This window comes from Leuciscus leuciscus (assembly GCF_965113295.1).
Source record: "Leuciscus leuciscus genome assembly, chromosome: 2".
Classification (NCBI taxonomy): domain Eukaryota; kingdom Metazoa; phylum Chordata; class Actinopteri; order Cypriniformes; family Leuciscidae; genus Leuciscus; species Leuciscus leuciscus.
Window position 1 is genome coordinate 609,467 of NC_138726.1, and position 17,354 is coordinate 626,820.

The 17,354-nt window shown below is 44.3% G+C and overlaps 5 protein-coding genes across 5 annotated transcripts in view; all 5 read left to right on the forward strand.

The window, feature by feature from the left end:
- The first annotated feature begins 1,773 nt into the window (after positions 1–1,773).
- On the forward strand, positions 1,774–3,264 carry LOC309489803 (histone H2A). The gene has a single exon (XM_082158718.1). It carries the CDS (start codon positions 1,822–1,824, stop codon positions 2,206–2,208), a length of 387 nt encoding a protein of 128 aa, XP_082014844.1. The 5' UTR covers positions 1,774–1,821; the 3' UTR covers positions 2,209–3,264.
- Positions 3,265–7,069: 3,805 nt separating this feature from the next.
- On the forward strand, positions 7,070–7,612 carry LOC309491172 (histone H3.2). Its single transcript, XM_082160594.1, has one exon. The coding sequence runs from the start codon at positions 7,130–7,132 to the stop codon at positions 7,538–7,540; it is 411 nt and encodes a 136-aa protein (XP_082016720.1). The 5' UTR covers positions 7,070–7,129; the 3' UTR covers positions 7,541–7,612.
- An 840-nt stretch (positions 7,613–8,452) lies between these two features.
- LOC309483003 (histone H4) lies at positions 8,453–8,931 on the forward strand. Its single transcript, XM_082148639.1, has one exon. The coding sequence runs from the start codon at positions 8,479–8,481 to the stop codon at positions 8,788–8,790; it is 312 nt and encodes a 103-aa protein (XP_082004765.1). The 5' UTR covers positions 8,453–8,478; the 3' UTR covers positions 8,791–8,931.
- A 703-nt stretch (positions 8,932–9,634) lies between these two features.
- On the forward strand, positions 9,635–10,079 carry LOC309482992 (histone H2B-like). The gene has a single exon (XM_082148628.1). The coding sequence runs from the start codon at positions 9,652–9,654 to the stop codon at positions 10,024–10,026; it is 375 nt and encodes a 124-aa protein (XP_082004754.1). The 5' UTR covers positions 9,635–9,651; the 3' UTR covers positions 10,027–10,079.
- Positions 10,080–11,329: 1,250 nt separating this feature from the next.
- LOC309482977 (serine/threonine-protein phosphatase PP1-beta catalytic subunit-like) overlaps positions 11,330–17,354 on the forward strand; it is a 19,212-nt gene continuing 13,187 nt past the window's right edge. The window contains exon 1 of the mRNA XM_082148588.1: positions 11,330–11,485. Within this exon, the coding sequence (XP_082004714.1) occupies positions 11,437–11,485 (49 nt within the window). The 5' untranslated portion in view covers positions 11,330–11,436. The remainder of the gene's footprint in view (positions 11,486–17,354) is intronic.

Genomic DNA, 17,354 nt, shown 5'->3' on the forward strand with positions numbered 1-17,354 from the left:
GTGTTGATGTTGTGGATGATGTGTGGTGGTGTGTCATGTCGTGGGAGAAGTGTGGAGATAATGATCCGGGATTCTGGGAACTTTTTGCTGGTGATTTCTGCCATTTTTCTGACCGCATCAGCAGTGTTGTTGCGCAGCGAGTGAAGGTCATTGGTCCCAGTGTGGATTATGATACATGAGGGGTGTCCTGTGAAGTCTCTGATGATCTGGTGGGCGTGGCCAGTTGTGCTGCATCGTTTTGCAGAGACTTTCTGATGTGGGAAGAGTTTCTGTGGGTCTAAGAACTTCCCATTAGAGTCCATGAGGAGGAGAACATCTGGATCAGGTTCTGGAGGGTGGGCAGGGGAGGGTTGTGTTTCAGCAGGTGTCTGTGTGTGTGTGGCAGGCTCGCTGTCTGTGTTTGTGTTGTCTGTAGTAGGAGCTGTACTGTGGTGAAGTGTGTTGTCTTCTGTGTTTTTCTGGAACTGCTCTCTCATTTCTTGCAGCTGTCTGGAGAAGTTCTCTTCTTTTCTCTCGTTGTCCTCCTCTAGCTTGTATATCTGTGCGCGGAGAGCTTGGTTTTCTCCTTGCAGTTCTCTGAGACCTCTGTGGAGTTCAGTGATGGAAGAGTTGGTGTCTGTCTTCAGCTGCCTGAGCTCATCTTTGAGCTCTTGGATGGAGATGTTTGTGTTGCGTGTGTCTGAGAGTTTGACTTGAGTGTGTTCTCTGAATTCAGTGAAGTCCAGTTCCAGCAAAGCTAAACTGTCTCTCAGTCGACGGTCCGATGATGAAGGTGAAAGAATGGCTGGGCCTTCCTCCTCAGAGTCTGTGCTGTTTGCATGAGGCTCGTCTCTCTCCTCCTCTACTCTGGCCTTCAGCAGGGGGAAGATCTCCTCGAATGAGTTCAGGCTTGCCTCATTGCCTTGCAGAAGGAAGGTGCCTTTGGTATAGTAGGTTATGGTGAGGATTGGGTTGTCTGTGTCCAGCATTTCATCTTTGCATATAGTTAATCTCCCACCTCGACCGATTCCTTCTTTAAAAATGTTCTTGAATTCCTCACAGATGGCTGATTTCCATGCATTTATCAAGGTGGTGTAGAAGATAAGGTTGTTCTTGATTCTTCTCCCATTGAGTTGAATGTAGTCAGCATACAGAAGATCAGGGTTGTCTCTGAGAGTTTTTTCTTTGTGTTTTTTTCTGGCCTGTACACTTCTGCACTTCTCTGGGTAAAGCACCTCCCTGCACTCTGCCTGCGCCGGGGTTGCCATGGTGATCGGGCTGGGCACTGAGCCAAAGCTGTAGCTAACTTAGCTTTTAGCTTGTAATGAGAGATTTTACCAGAATAAAGTCAAGATATACAGTTTTTGTTCAAGATTTTTGCCAGATAAAGCTCATCTCTCCGTTTAGTAGCTGAAGATCAAAAATTGTGTAAAGTTTTTCAGCTGTAGTTCCTTTAAAAGGCCTTTCATGTTTTGGAGGGAAAACTCCAGTAAGCTGTTAGAGTGGTGATCCAGTAGCCAGATGCTAATCCACAGGTTCAAGTCTTCTTTCTTTTATTAAAATGTATTTTCTAGTAAAAACATATGTATTTACCCGAATCCAAGTTGTTCCTCTGTTGTTTGTTCTTGTTTGTTGTCGTTATCTCACTCTCTGTCTCACTTTTTGGCTCAATCTTTTATAATTTTTCAGGAGCTCATTTTTAGAGTGGCTGATCAGTGATCCTCTCTCTCTCTCTCTCATTCTCTCTCTCTCTCTCTCACTCTCGTTTAAAGACAGTGTGTGGAGGCGCTGCTCTTCATTCAGTTACTTCGACTGTGAAGATTGTAGAAACTGATTGTTAAAATGAGCGGCAGAGGCAAAACCGGCGGCAAAGCTCGAGCGAAGGCCAAGACTCGTTCGTCCAGGGCAGGGCTGCAGTTCCCCGTCGGCCGTGTCCACAGGCTCCTCCGCAAAGGCAACTACGCCGAGCGCGTCGGTGCCGGAGCTCCTGTGTATCTGGCGGCTGTGCTCGAGTATCTGACCGCGGAGATCCTGGAGTTGGCTGGAAACGCCGCTCGGGACAACAAGAAGACCCGCATCATCCCCCGTCACTTGCAGCTGGCGGTGCGCAATGATGAGGAGTTGAACAAGCTTCTGGGCGGAGTGACCATCGCTCAGGGTGGCGTGTTGCCCAACATCCAGGCCGTGCTGCTGCCCAAGAAGACCGAGAAGCCCGCTAAGGCCAAATAAGCGCTGCAGTCTCTCACTGACGACCAAAGGCTCTTTTAAGAGCCACTCACTTTATCTGATAGAGAGCGCTTTTCTTTGTTAATAACTATAAACAACATAACCTCAACAGGTTGAGGATAAAACCTTATAAAATTAATATTACATTCTCAATTTCTTTAACCAGATACTTAAACTGACACATTTAACAAGTTTTTAATGTATTCCTATTATACATTATAAAATATAAGATTTATAATTTTATAATATTAATCCTATTTATAATTTAAAGTTTTAATTCTATTATAAAATTCAAAACTCAATATATAACTATAAACACCAGGTCTATCCACTGTATTGCTAATAATAGTGCAGTCATGTCCCCTGTAACAGATAACTCATCACTGATTCTTTTCCTTAATGAAACCTGAAACTCTGGAACAATAAAAGCAACTCCTATCTTATTATCTCTTTGATGCGTCTGTGTAAATCTGAAAATAGCTGTGGTACTCATTAATATATGTCTGTGCATTACATGAATTACATTCCTTTTCCTTATTTTTCTTTTATAATCATTTAAAATCTACAATTGCATCTGAAAGTAACCAAGGCTTTATTACAACGGTACTTTTGGACTAACTTTTAACTGATTAATTTTAAGTTCTATTGTTTTCTCTATACATAGTTCCCACATGACGTCACAACATACGGGCATTTGTCGACCCGGCGCCATTTCTGAGGGCAAAACATTAGAAGAAGAAGCTGGAACGAGTTAATTTCGTGATAAAAAGTGAAAATGGTCATCTCCTGCTGGGTCAATGGATGTTCAAATCGTGCCAGAGGTTCAGTTAAATTTGGATTTTACAGTGTACCCGTCATTACACTTCATGAATGTGAGAAGACGATGCTTTTGTCAGACCAACGATGGAGGTTATGGCTGGCGAGGATAAACAGGAAAGAAACTCCCTCAAAACACGCAAGAATTTGTTTTATTGCGAGTGTACAAAAATATAAGTTAACACTTTGCAGTTTGAATGATGTCCTGTATGTACAAAATGACGAGGTATTAAAAACATACAACATTGTTTCCACTGTTCGATCGCGCCCGCGACTCTATCACACACACACACACACACACACACACACACACACACACACACACACACACACACACACACATTCCAGCCTTGCAATCTCAGATTATGTCCCTAAAGAACCCGCGTATAAAGTAACGTTAATTCCGCATTAACTGTTAACGTTACATATTTTGCACGCGAGTTTTATTTATTTTCATACCGTGTAAATTAATATTCATATTTCCAGGCTCGGAATTGCTCACATGTGTTAAAACTCCTAGCCAATACCAGATAATGGTAAACATGGATAATACTGTATCTGAGGCAAAGCTGCAAAATCAGTGCTCAGTTTAGCGCATGCGGATCCACACCATTTACGACTGAAATTTTCGCATTGTACCTCTCTCTGTCTTGTGTTTATAATCTCTGTCACTTTGTCTCTTCATGATTTTTGTAACGTTATAAAGAGAAAGAAATATTCGAAATTTGCTTGTAAAACCTTGTAAACACAGCAGCTTATGCCCTCAAAGATGGCGTCTCCGGGGAGGTCACGTGACATGAATTGGCCTGTGGGAACTATGTATTGTTTTTAGGGGTCAACAGTTTAGGACCCAACGACCAGATGTTTGAAAGCAGACCCGAAGTCAGAATTATAAAAAATTGAAGAAAAGTTTTACTGAAGATAGTTTGCAGTTTCATCAGCAGAAGTTCAGCTTCAAGACTCACACAGGAGTTCGTAGGCCGTAACCTCGCTTACAGTTACACAGATCACAGCAGTTATAACATCTACAAGGTTGAATAATTCTGATTGTCTAAGAAATAGATAAACATAGTAATTTCCCACACATAAACAGATAGACAGAAGCATATCTCCATAGATTATGCGGCTGACACTCATGTCCTGAACAACAACTCAGTCAATCTCCAACAATGCCAGTGGTTCCTTAACCTGTAACCAAGAAGACTAACACACACACACACACCGACACACACACACACACACACACACACACACACACACACACACACACACACACACACACACACACACACACACACACACACACACACACACACCGACACACACACACACACACACACACACCGACACACACACACCGACACACACACACACACACACACAACACACACACACACACACACACACACACACACACACACACACACACGCACGCACGCGCACGCACGCGCACGCGCACGCGCACACACACACACACACACACACACACACACACACACACACACACACACACACACACACCGACACACAGCTTTCCCAAGGTTGGATTTGGCCAGGCTCTAACTATAAACAGGAGAGTCGTCTCAAAACATCAAGATAACAAGTTCTTTCTCTCAGGATAGGACACTTTAGTTCAAATGGAAAATATAGGCTTTAACTGAGAAATGGTCCCTTAAACTATAGACTTCAACGACCCCTATGTGTTTTAACACGTTGAAGACCTTCCTCAAACACAAAACATGTCCCTATTACATTTCTGGAAGCCAGGCTAAATAAGCAAGCTGCATTCAGATGTCAAATACTGACATTAAAGAATACATGAAAAGAACATTTCAGTAATCACACTGGTAACTTCTATAACAAAGTAAATTTGATATTTAGAAGGAAAAATATTGATTAATACCTTAATCATTACATATACATTGAAGCAGCAGTGGATTCCAATCCCCATCACTGTCCATCCGAAACTTTTTGTTTTCCTCCTCTCTTTTTCCCAACTAGGCTTTAAAGTGTCTAATGTTGGATGCTCTTGACTATGACCTTGTAAATTAGCCCAATAACTGTAACCTTTTCATTTCTAATGACATTTCCCCCATTACGTTCTATACTTGTAGTAGTTCTTATAGCTCCTGTACATAATCTCAATACCTGATGCTGTGTACTGTCTAACTTTCTAAGAGACGTATCTGCTGCTGATCCATACACCACACAACAATAATCTAATACTGATCTAATTGTTACGTCCTGGGGACGTATTATGTAAGAAGTGTTTTTGATATGTATTTTACTTTGTTAAATATAGTTGTTTTTGTTCCGTGCTCTGTTCTGTCTCTCCCTCACTCTGCTTCCCTTGCAGTTAGCCACACCTGATACTCCTAAGGAGTGTTACACAGCTACGCTATAAGAGAGCAGACTGAACACTGCTTGAGGAGGTTCACTTCTCCCCTGCACCAGACTTGTTGTGTGTTGTAGAAACCAAGTGTGAAATTGGTGTGTTGTCCTGGTGTATTACAGTCCATCTTTTGTGTGTGCGTGTGCGTGTGCGTGTGTGTGTGTGTGTGTGTGTGTGTGTGTGTGTGTGTGTGTGTGTGTGTGTGTGTGCGGGTGTCAAAACAGCTTTATAGCTTTGTTATCAGATAGTGATTTTTTTCTTCATTTTTGTTTCGGTATTAAAAGGTATTGTATTTATATATATATATATATATATATATATATATATATATATATATATATATATATATATTCTTTTTTTTTCTTATGGAAAGTAGTAGGGAGATTGAGTCACCTTTTTCTTTTGTAATACATTAATCCCTGTTTTTGGTTAGTCAGGGAGTGGAGGGAAGCATATGTTGTTTATTTATTTTCTTTTATCTGTGTAGGTCATTTAGTTCTCCTTCCAATAGTAAGTTTCCTCTTTTGTTTGTTGTTTTGGTGACCTTCTCCTGAAGATTGAACACTTCTATACAATCAATCTTTTGGCTCACATTTCTGGGGCAGGGGACGGAAGGGAACCCTCCACGTTTAAGTTTTGATTTGATTTAATCCTGTTACGCTCTTCCAACCCTAGACGGGGAGAACTTGTAACATAATCAAACCACTATGACCTTTAATGCCATCCTATCTGCCCCCCAATCACTTCCTACTAAACCCCTCATTATATTTAGCACTTTTTTACATTTGTCCAATATTTTCTGGAAATGCATCACCCATGTAATTCTTTCGTCAAACCACAACCCTAAAAACTTAAAATGTTTCACTCTTTCCAGATCTTGAGTATATAGTTTTAACTTTACCTCACTTCAAAAACATTATCTTTGTCTTGTCAACTGATCATTTAAATCCCCACCTATATGACCATTCTTCAACTATTATAATAGCCTCCTGTAATATTTTAACAGTGAAATCAATGTTCCTTCCTCTTTTCCAGTTTGCCCCATCATCAGCAAAAAGTGAAAACCCCAGCCCATTCTCCAACTCCTCATATACATCATTGATCATAATAGAAGATAATAAAGGACTCATTATACTTCCTTGAGGAGTTCCATTTTTGATCACACACTTTTCTGAATAACTGTTTCCTATTCTAACTTTTATTACTCTCCCTAATAAACATTTCTTAATTCTATCATTTTAATAAAATATCCTTAGATGATTCACTAAGATGTTTAACCATGATATAGCAGATCTGATCCATGCCTGCAGCTGATTTCTTGGTAATTCTGAGAGCTCGATCTTCGTAAATGGCAAATTTAATTGGTCATTAATGTATTCCTCATTCTGAATTAGCTCTTTATACTTCTCTAAAGTACTTTTCCTTCCTTTTTCCCCCTCTACACTAATGTTGTTCTTAGTCACACTGATTGATGAGTAAAATAGTCCACGACTGAACAAAGCGTCTTGAGCGGGAAACCGTCCGCTTGCTTGAAAAGAGGAAACGCGCAGTCATTGGCTAGCAGTCATAAGCGCGTCACACACTAGCCAATCACAAGCCTCTGCATCATCGCGACACTATGAGCTCGTGACGGTCCAATGCTATAAAAGCAGGAGGTGTGTAACAGAAAGCATTTATTCCAGCGCAAGCAGGACCGAGAGAGAAGAAACTGCAGCGATGGCAAGAACCAAGCAGACCGCTCGTAAATCCACCGGTGGCAAAGCCCCGAGGAAGCAGCTCGCGACTAAAGCAGCGCGGAAGAGCGCGCCCGCCACCGGCGGCGTCAAGAAGCCTCATCGGTACCGGCCCGGGACCGTGGCTCTGCGGGAGATCCGCCGCTATCAGAAGTCCACCGAGCTGCTGATACGCAAACTGCCTTTCCAGCGGCTGGTGAGAGAAATCGCCCAGGACTTCAAGACGGACCTGCGCTTCCAGAGCTCCGCTGTCATGGCCCTGCAGGAGGCCAGCGAGGCTTATCTGGTGGGTCTGTTTGAGGACACCAACCTGTGCGCCATCCACGCCAAGAGAGTCACCATCATGCCCAAGGACATCCAGCTGGCGCGCCGTATCCGCGGAGAGCGCGCTTAAACCCGCCGCCGCCGCTGCTGTGCACGCGCGTCACTCCCCAACGGCTCTTTTAAGAGCCACAACACCTACTGTAAACGAGACAATTTCCACTTTAACTTTAACGCTGAATATGAAGCAATAGGGTCTAATGCAGTGTGGGATCTGGATTAAATAAAAGATCAGATAGGCACATGTGATAAACGTTTATTTCCATATGCTAAACCATACAATCGGCTATTTCGGTTTCATCTGATTAAAGTTAATGGTATTTGGATCAGACATCCAGTGATTAACACAAATCATTTTCATTGAGCAAAAAGAAGTTGCCGGTTATAAAGCGTTTTCGGTTTCTTTTCATCATGTAAGCGCATATTATCACATTAGCGAAACCAAAATATGGGTGAACATGTGAAAGTGAATCTTAACTAGACAAGGATTCAGATATTGCCATCTTTGTGGGGACATTTTGTCTCTATAATGTAGGATTTACCAGGACACACACACACACACACACACACACACACACACACACACACACACACACACACACACACACACACACACACACACACACACACACACAAGAGGCATAAATAGAACATTTTCACAGATGCCACTATTCGCAATTTTACTATAAACAATATTGTAATTTGATGTGTTGTGCCCCCTTTGTTTACTTTGCTAAACTTGTAGAACAGCACTGTTAATTATCAACCAGTACTACTGTAAATCATATTATCTGAAAATGTATAAATAATATATGTATAACAAGGGAAAGACTCCTGATCGGGGTGGCGGTTAAATGTTTCGCGCTCTATATTTTGGGGGCGGGGCGTGCCATGTGACGCGACGCTGGTTTCTGTCAGGTCCTGTAAGCAAGTATAAATGGTCTCCCTTCTGTAACACTCGTCATTCATTTTTCGTTATTACTGACCAGTTTAACGATCTTGTGAAACATCATGTCTGGACGAGGCAAAGGCGGGAAAGGGCTCGGAAAAGGAGGCGCGAAGCGTCATCGTAAAGTTCTTCGTGATAACATCCAGGGAATCACCAAACCCGCCATTCGGCGTCTGGCTCGCCGCGGCGGCGTCAAGCGCATCTCCGGGCTGATCTACGAGGAGACCCGCGGTGTGTTAAAGGTGTTTCTGGAGAACGTGATCCGCGATGCCGTCACCTACACCGAGCACGCCAAGAGGAAGACCGTCACCGCCATGGATGTTGTGTACGCGCTGAAGCGACAGGGACGCACCTTGTACGGCTTCGGGGGATAAACGCCTGAAACACGAGAAACTGACGGATCCAACGGCTCTTTTAAGAGCCACACACTCCCGCACTTAAAGAGTCCATGATTTAGTAGAGTCAATCAAGAAGTGATTTAAAAAATATATTTTTTTTTTTTTCTGTACCGCTAAGTGACTATTAATGAGTTCTTGTATAAAGTTTGACAGTAATGTATGTTGAGATTATTAGCAAAGTGAATTACACCGTATATTCATTTACAGATGCTAAAATGTGTTTTACGAAGTAAACAAAAGACAATTAGACCAGGAATCTTACCAAAGTAAGCTATGCAATGTTTTTTCGTTTTTTTTTCATGTATTTTCCCACTAAAAATACTTAGTTGCTGCTCCTGTAGTTTAACAGTTTCATGAATCGATAATGTTCTGAAGAAAAGCTGTTTTTAAAGGGAGTATGACCGTTATTGATCTCTTTCCTTTAAAACCCATTGAAATGTGTTTATAAGGAGTTTTAATTAAACGATGGTGCACAATATGTGTCTAGAAGCACTTATTTTATCAAGAATATTACTAAAATCAATAAATAAAAACAGCAGGAAATGAAACGGACAACTGTGTAGTTCAAACCCGTTGAAAAATATTTTAATTAACGGCTCTGGTTCAAACATGGGACGGTAGGCGGGGTTATCATTTAACTGCCTGTGATTGGCTCTCGATCCGCTCGTGATGCTTTGTGTTGTCCAATGAAACACGAGTTTACGGGTTTGGCCAATGAAAACAGGCAATCAGAATATCCCCGTGTCTCCTTGTAAATTAGCATAGTGCAGCGAATAAAACCCTCAGAGTCGCTCCTGAGTTCACACTGACTCGTCAGCTCTGAGATCATTCTTCATCATGCCTGAACCAGCCAAGTCCGCGCCTAAGAAAGGCTCTAAGAAGGCCGTCACCAAGACCGCCGCGAAGGGAGGAAAGAAGCGCAGGAAGTCCAGGAAGGAGAGCTACGCCATCTACGTCTACAAAGTGCTGAAGCAGGTTCACCCTGACACCGGCATCTCCTCCAAGGCGATGGGCATCATGAACTCATTCGTCAACGACATCTTCGAGCGCATCGCCGGTGAGGCGTCTCGTCTCGCTCACTACAACAAGCGCTCCACCATCACGTCGAGAGAGATCCAGACCGCCGTGCGTCTGCTGCTGCCCGGAGAGCTGGCCAAACACGCCGTGTCTGAGGGCACCAAGGCCGTCACCAAGTACACCAGCTCCAAGTAGAGCCGAGGAGGCCAGCACACAAAGGCTCTTTTAAGAGCCACACACTTTATCCTTTAAAAGGGCTTATAAAGCTTTCACTTTTTTTGGAATCGACTCTGATTCCTCACGCCATTTATTTTCAATCAAAATGGGCTCCTCCCGCCTGTACACGGCAACTCTCGCCGATCGGTTATCACCACATCCAGCCGATGTCGAACCATAGACTGTAAAACATAACCGGAACACCTCGCATGTCTTAAAAATAAATAAATACAAATACAGAATCGATACTAGTAATCCGACACTTCGTTCTATTGAGGGTCGACTCCCCATTACTATGGTCTGTTTTAACTAAGTACTGTTAATTTTACTGGACCAATTTTTCTTTGGTGAATGAGGTCCAGTGTATTTAAATGACCGTGAAAAAAAAAAAAAAAGTTTAAATAAATCGTTGGTGTTTGTAATGGCCCATGAGTAGGAGACACAAATGAAGTGTATCTTATGATGGGGTTTTTACAGCAAACTCCATCTTGAATTCGTGTGGACTCATATTCCGATAATCAGATCAATCTCTTCATATGACGTCACAGGATAGTTTTAAAGGAAGTGAGGATATCTGAAGCCTTGATCTCCAGGCCCTTTACATTTTTGTAATTTATTTCTATCATGTGTCTTTTAAATGTGTGATCTGTTGAGCGTCAACTCTTGAAACGGTGTTAGAAACTAAAATCATGTAAATCTTTTATTTATTTATTTTCGCAGAAACTAATATAATATAGATTCTAGATCGTAGGGTTGCAAAGTTAGGGTCTAATACAGAAATCGCCTTTATAGCGCCACCTTGTGTGTGTGTGTGTGTGTGTGTGTGTGTGTGTGTGCGCGCGCTGACAGTCTGAACAATCACAGACAACTGGAGAGAACTGTAGATCACACTCGATAAATAAGTCTGAGTCTTTGTAAATATCACATTCAGTTCCTGCGCTACACTTAAATCCTCTGAAGTGGTTGATTTCGTCCCAAATTTACAGCAGTTTTTCATGAAAAAACTGTTTTGACTAAAAATGTATTCTTAATATTTTTATTAAATGTAGTTGAAATTGTTGAATCCTGTTTTAATTGGATGAATCTGGTGTGAGTGTGAATAAAACTGATGTAAATGAAGAACGTATTGATGATCATGAGTTTTCTTTTCTTTTCATTAATTTAGACCTTTTCATGTGTGCCATGATTAATACAAAAAGTAATTTTATTCATTCAAAGTAATGTTTTTAAATAGAAATGACTCAATGGCTATGTGGGATGTTCTGTAGGAATGACTGGGTGTTTCAGTAAAGCGCGTAACCGCCTGCGTGAAGGTCAGGAGACTCGTGCGCGCGCGCCCCGTGCCCGCGCAGTGATCGAGCGCGCGCTGCGGGTGTCAGTCAGTCAGTAATGGCGGAGGAGCTGGACGTGGATTCTCTGATCTCCAGATTACTGGAGGGTGAGTAGCGCTCATCCACACCTCCTCTCTCTCTCCTCGGCTTCAGAGGACTCTGCGGGGTCGAGTCTGGCGGGTGTATGCGCTCATTACAGCGGGGTTGTGTCCGAAAGGCGCGTGTGTGTGTGTGTGTGTGTGTGTGTGTGTGTGTGTGTGTGTGTGTGTGTGTGTGTGTGTGTGTGTGTGTGTGTGTGTGTGTGTGTGTGTGTGCTCGGCCTGCGCGTCGCGGTCCGGTTCAATTCACTTGAGTGTCACATGATTTGAGATTTTGTGTTTTATTTCGGGACGAGAGACGTGATTCGTTGAGCATGTTTGCGTGTTTCTGTTGTCGTGTGTTAGTAAAGAGTGTTTGGCTCGTGCTTGTTGCTGTAAAGTTTGTAACGTCAAAAATCGCCGGTTAAAATAATAAACTCTATGTAAACGTTACGCCGTTGTGTGTCTGGAAGTTCAGATCATGTCAGTGTCTTGGATCGGCGTGTTTCTAACTCGTCTTTGGCCTCGAGTTAATGGTTATTAGCACGTAAGATGATGTCTGTCCTCACACTGTTTTGAAATGACGTCACGCCCCGCCGGTGACGTCAGCAAAACAATCCTGGAGTTATTTGAAAAATGTGTTGTTTATTGTGTGACGTGAACAAGCACAACCACGTCATGATCTTACTTTATAGGCTAAGTGTTTCTATATTTAAAAAGGACAAAAATCATCAGTGTGAATTTACAAATATGCTAGTCAAATATCAAGTGTGATTTTGCATATTATTATGTGTTTCATAACAGCTGAAGTGCAGGTGTTGAGATGATATACCTGTGTGTGTGTGTGTGTGTGTGTGTGTGTGTGTGTGTGTGTGTTATGACCATCAGCTGAAGCGTGTAGGAGTGTCAGTTTCTGTCATATGAATCAATCAACATATATTTAGTTTTAAATATTTAACATGTCTGGGCTGTTTTGTAGCGTTAAAGCTTTAGTTCACACAAACGTGAGGGTTCTGCCTTCATTTCCTCATCATCAGGACGTTCTTCTGTGAAAGAAGAGTGTTGGAGAACACAACACTGAGGATCATTGACTTCCACTGTTTCGACAACAAACACTGAGACTTTCCTCAGAGTCTTCAGAACAGAGGAAGAGACGAGCGAGTAAATGATGACAGAACGATCATGCTCTTCTGTTCAGCCGGATTTGCGTGCACCTGAGACCTGCTGTCAGACTCTCTAAAATGGAGAGTGACTCACAGGGTCGCAAGACGACGTAAAGTACACGCATCTGATGAGTTTTATCGAGTTGATGTCAACAGTGCGCACTCTCTGTAGGCATATTCATATTTTGCCGCTATGTGAAAAAATCCAGGAAAATGCACCGACGCGTTTGTCGACCCGAGGATTAACTTAAGCCTAACCATAAATTGTGATTAAAATATATATGATCACTCACATCAAGACGGCGCTGCGGTGGTGGAGTCCATGCAGGAGTAGCAGTGTTTGGCACTGCGTCGCTCTTCAGCGCGAGCTGTGTGGAGAAGCCCATGTCCACCTCTATTGTGTTGGAGAAGCAATCCCGCGTAAAATGCAGGTTTCACACTCACGGTCTTCCAGGCCAAGTGCATGCAAACACTGGCGCCTAATTTCCAAGTCTGCTGGAAAGCTATGCAGTCAACCAGCAACACTACACCTACGTACCCTCCTGCCCACTGTACTAAATACAGATAGATTTACACTAGCTCATTCAAGGGCGTGGTGAGCTAGAACCTGCTTACGTCACCTGCCACCGCTTACGTCACCTGCCACCGCTTACGTCACCTGCCACCGCTTACATCACCTGCCACCGCAAACATCCAATAGGAAAATTCAACTGCAGTAGCCACCGTTCAACCTGAAGAGGGCAGCACTCAGACGTTTTTACACCATATATTGTAGATTTAAAACACTTTATACCCAAATGTCAAAAAAGTTACTCGAATCAATGAACAGCACTAATAAAGCCCCAGTCTTACAGATCATTAACTAAAAAAAGTTGGTTTAGGGTTTAGTTACCCTTTAATGACAGGAGAGTCGTGAATGCGATGGCGTATATTGTTGTGTTTAATGATGTTGTGTCAATTCTAAAAAGGTACATACATTTCTTTCATACTTTAGACTATATACAGTGAAATTCATTTATAAATAAAATACATTTTTTATATATAATTCAGAATGTAAAAAAAGAAGCAGGAATGAACTATATACATATCCTATATTGGATATTAACATCCAATAGTGTAAATCACGGCAGCCGCTTCAGGTTGGTAATCCAAGGCATTGTTGTTTATCTTTACTTCCGGGGTTCTTCCCACCGGAGCCCTCACTTTCGATTTCAAAATGGCGGCTGCGTGAAATCAGCGTATTGGCCGATCTCATGTGAGTGACAGGTTATAGGCCAACCCTCGTCATCAGAGAAGAGACGCTGAAAGACGAACTTATTCTGATTCAAGATTATTAAAACTATAATGATGTACACTCATAAATAATTTACAACAAACACTGCAATATTCCATAAAAAACAAGAATTGTCCATTTGGACTTCATGCTGAGTAAAAGTGCAGCTGTTTCAATGCACATCTGAGTCAGTGTGTGTGTGTGTGTGTGTGTGTGTGTGTGTGTGTGTGTGTGGGAGATTCTCCAGAATACCGCAAAACCTCCATCCTTCATTCCACACAAGACCTTATTTGGTTGTGTAGTGGGGAAAAGATCTGAAAATAGCCGGGACTGGTTTTCATCAGAGCCAGAAGACACACACACTCTCTCTCACACACACACACACACACACACACACACACACACACACACACACTGATTCCTTAAGACGAAACACACAGAGAACTTCACTCTTTACTCTGATGAAGAGGTTTAGTAGAGACAGTATTACAGATGTTCGGATGTTTGTTCCTCTTCTACTGAGATCAACAGACCCAAATAAAGTCATTGTGTGGAAATGTGTCCCACTCAGATACGCAGGTCCTAAAAACACATTTAAGGCAATAATGAGTCATTATTAGTGATGCACAGATATTAACATTTTGTCCGATAACCGATAACTCTTCATATCTGAAAGCCGATAGCCGATATATTGGCTGATAAATCTAAATCAAAATTTTTATATAATTTTTGAGATCCTGATTACAAAAACAAAAGTCTCACCATTAAAATCCACGTCCCAAACACACATTTATAATGATCTCATGATAATGTTATGCAGCCGATATGACAGACTTGCAGATGTTGAACTGTACTTTCCTTTTATGAAGAGATTTCAATCATATTTCAAGCAACTCAGAGCCTTCATGATGAACAGTGCGCATCTGAAGCGTCTCAGCTGAAGGACATAATACATTATTTATCAGCTTTAATATATCGGACACATTCTCTTATCGGGCCGATAACGATAACATTAAAAATGAACATATATCAGCCGATATGTTTAGCGATATATTGTGCATCCCTAGTCAATCATTTTCAGGAAGTCTTAAATCCGGGTATGAAACACTAGGAATCGTGATGTGGCTGTGATTATTAAAGTGATACTTCAGGATTTAGCATTAAGCTTTGTATTAGTAGAAAACCTGTAGTATTTTCGAATTACTGTGCTTCCCTCCCTCATATCCCCCTGAGACGAGAGATTTATGTATTTTTTGTCTGGAAAAAATCCTCCGATGACGCAAAAATCGTCATCGTCATCAGTGGAGGATGTTTTGGCCAGAGGCTAAAGACTACAGCCAGTAGAAGGAGCTGTCCCGCATGTTCTCAACCCGCCAATAGAGGGATCTCACTCACAGAATGTACACACAGTGTCAGGAAGCTAAGCTAGCAGGCTCTTGTTCTGTGGAGAAAGCTGAGTAGTAGGCGTTACCATCCTCTTTTCCCCAGACATGTCCGGCCGTCGAGAATGTTCCAAAATGTCCGGGATTCGGCTTTTGCTTTCTGCAGTCGCCATTCATTGTTTACATGCACACCTTTTGTTTCAATCTAACTGAATTCATTCCGATTGGTGAATCTGAATGTAGTGTTTACATGAACGCTAAACAAGTGATCGGTTGATGTGCGTTTTAACATTGCTAAGAAGATTCCCGCTCCTCTGTGAGAGATACAAGACTGGTGCGTCTCAGTAATCACTCCACCGTCCTGCTCGCCGTTCTCCCGCGTCCCTCAGCCTCGTCCTGCTCGCCGTTCTCCCGCGCCCCTCAGCCTCGTCCTGCTCGCCGTTCTCCCGCGCCCCTCAGCCTCGTCCTGCTCGCGTCCCTCAGCCTCGTCCTGCTCGCCGTTCTCCCGCGCCCCTCAGCCTCGTCCTGCTCGCTGTTCTCCCGCGCCCCTCAGCCTCGTCCTGCTCGCCGTTCTCCCGCGGCCCTCAGCCTCGTCCTGCTCGCCGTTCTCCCGCGCCCCTCAGCCTCGTCCTGCTCGCCGTTCTCCCGCGCCCCTCAGCCTCGTCCTGCTCGCCGTTCTCCCGCGCCCCTCAGCCTCGTCCTGCTCGCCGTTCTCCCGCGCCCCTCAGCCTCGTCCTGCTCGCCGTTCTCCCGCGCCCCTCAGCCTCGTCCTGCTCGCCGTTCTCCCGCGCCCCTCAGCCTCGTCCTGCTCGCCGTTCTCCCGCGCCCCTCAGCCTCGTCCTGCTCGCCGTTCTCCCGCGCCCCTCAGCCTCGTCCTGCTCGCCGTTCTCCCGCGGCCCTCAGTCTCGTCCTGCTAGCCGTTCTCCCGCGCCCCTCAGCCTCGTCCTGCTCGCTGTTCTCCCGCGCCCCTCAGCCTCGTCCTGCTCGCCGTTCTCCCGCGCCCCTCAGCCTCGTCCTGCTCGCCGTTCTCCCGCGCCCCTCAGCCTCGTCCTGCTAGCCGTTCTCCCGCGCCCCTCAGCCTCGTCCTGCTCGCCGTTCTCCCGCGCCCCTCAGCCTCGTCCTGCTCTCCGTTCTCCCGCGCCCCTCAGCCTCGTCCTGCTCGCCGTTCTCCCGCGGCCCTCAGTCTCGTCCTGCTCGCCGTTCTCCCGGGTCCCTCAGCCTCGTCCTGCTCGCCGTTCTCCCGCGCCCCTCAGCCTCGTCCTGCTCGCCGTTCTCCCGCGCCCCTCAGCCTCGTCCTGCTCGCCGTTCTCCCGCGGCCCTCAGCCTCGTCCTGCTAGCCGTTCTCCCGCGGCCCTCAGCCTCGTCCTGCTCGCCGTTCTCCCGCGCCCCTCAGCCTCGTCCTGCTCGCCGTTCTCCCGCGCCCCTCAGCCTCGTCCTGCTCGCCGTTCTCCCACGCCCCTCAGCCTCGTCCTGCTCGCCGTTCTCCCGCGGCCCTCAGTCTCGTCCTGCTCGCCACAGTAAACATGATGAATGGCGACTGTAGAACGCAAAAGCCGAATCCCGGACATTTTGGGCGATCTCGAAATCCCGGGCAAACTCATCACGGAGCCTCACTAGTAGCCTAACCTTGTTGTTTTCAACGGCGCTCTCTAACCGGTAGGCGTGGCTTGGGAGTGGTCTCCTAGGGCAGCGAAGCAAGTGCATTCTGGGAGTTGTTGTCTTTCATCCACGTAAGCCAAAAATACATTTTCTGGCTTTTCTCAGTCTAAAAAGGTCCAAATTCAAAAATAATTTCACATTTCTTCTACATAAATGACCTATTTTAAATACACATTCATCTTTCCAGAGGTGAAGTATCCCTTTAAGCGTGACGAGGCGATGATGTAATGAATCATGTGTCACAGTAAAACACGGCACTAGTGACGCTGTGGATGGACCTGGAGTTCCTCATGAGTGTGAACGCAAGGTGATGGGAAGCCCGGTTCTTTCGGACAGTTCGTTTATAGTTGTTTTGCGTCCTCACGTAATGACGTCAGTTCTATCATCCCGGCGGATAAAAATACATTCAAATAAAGGCATTT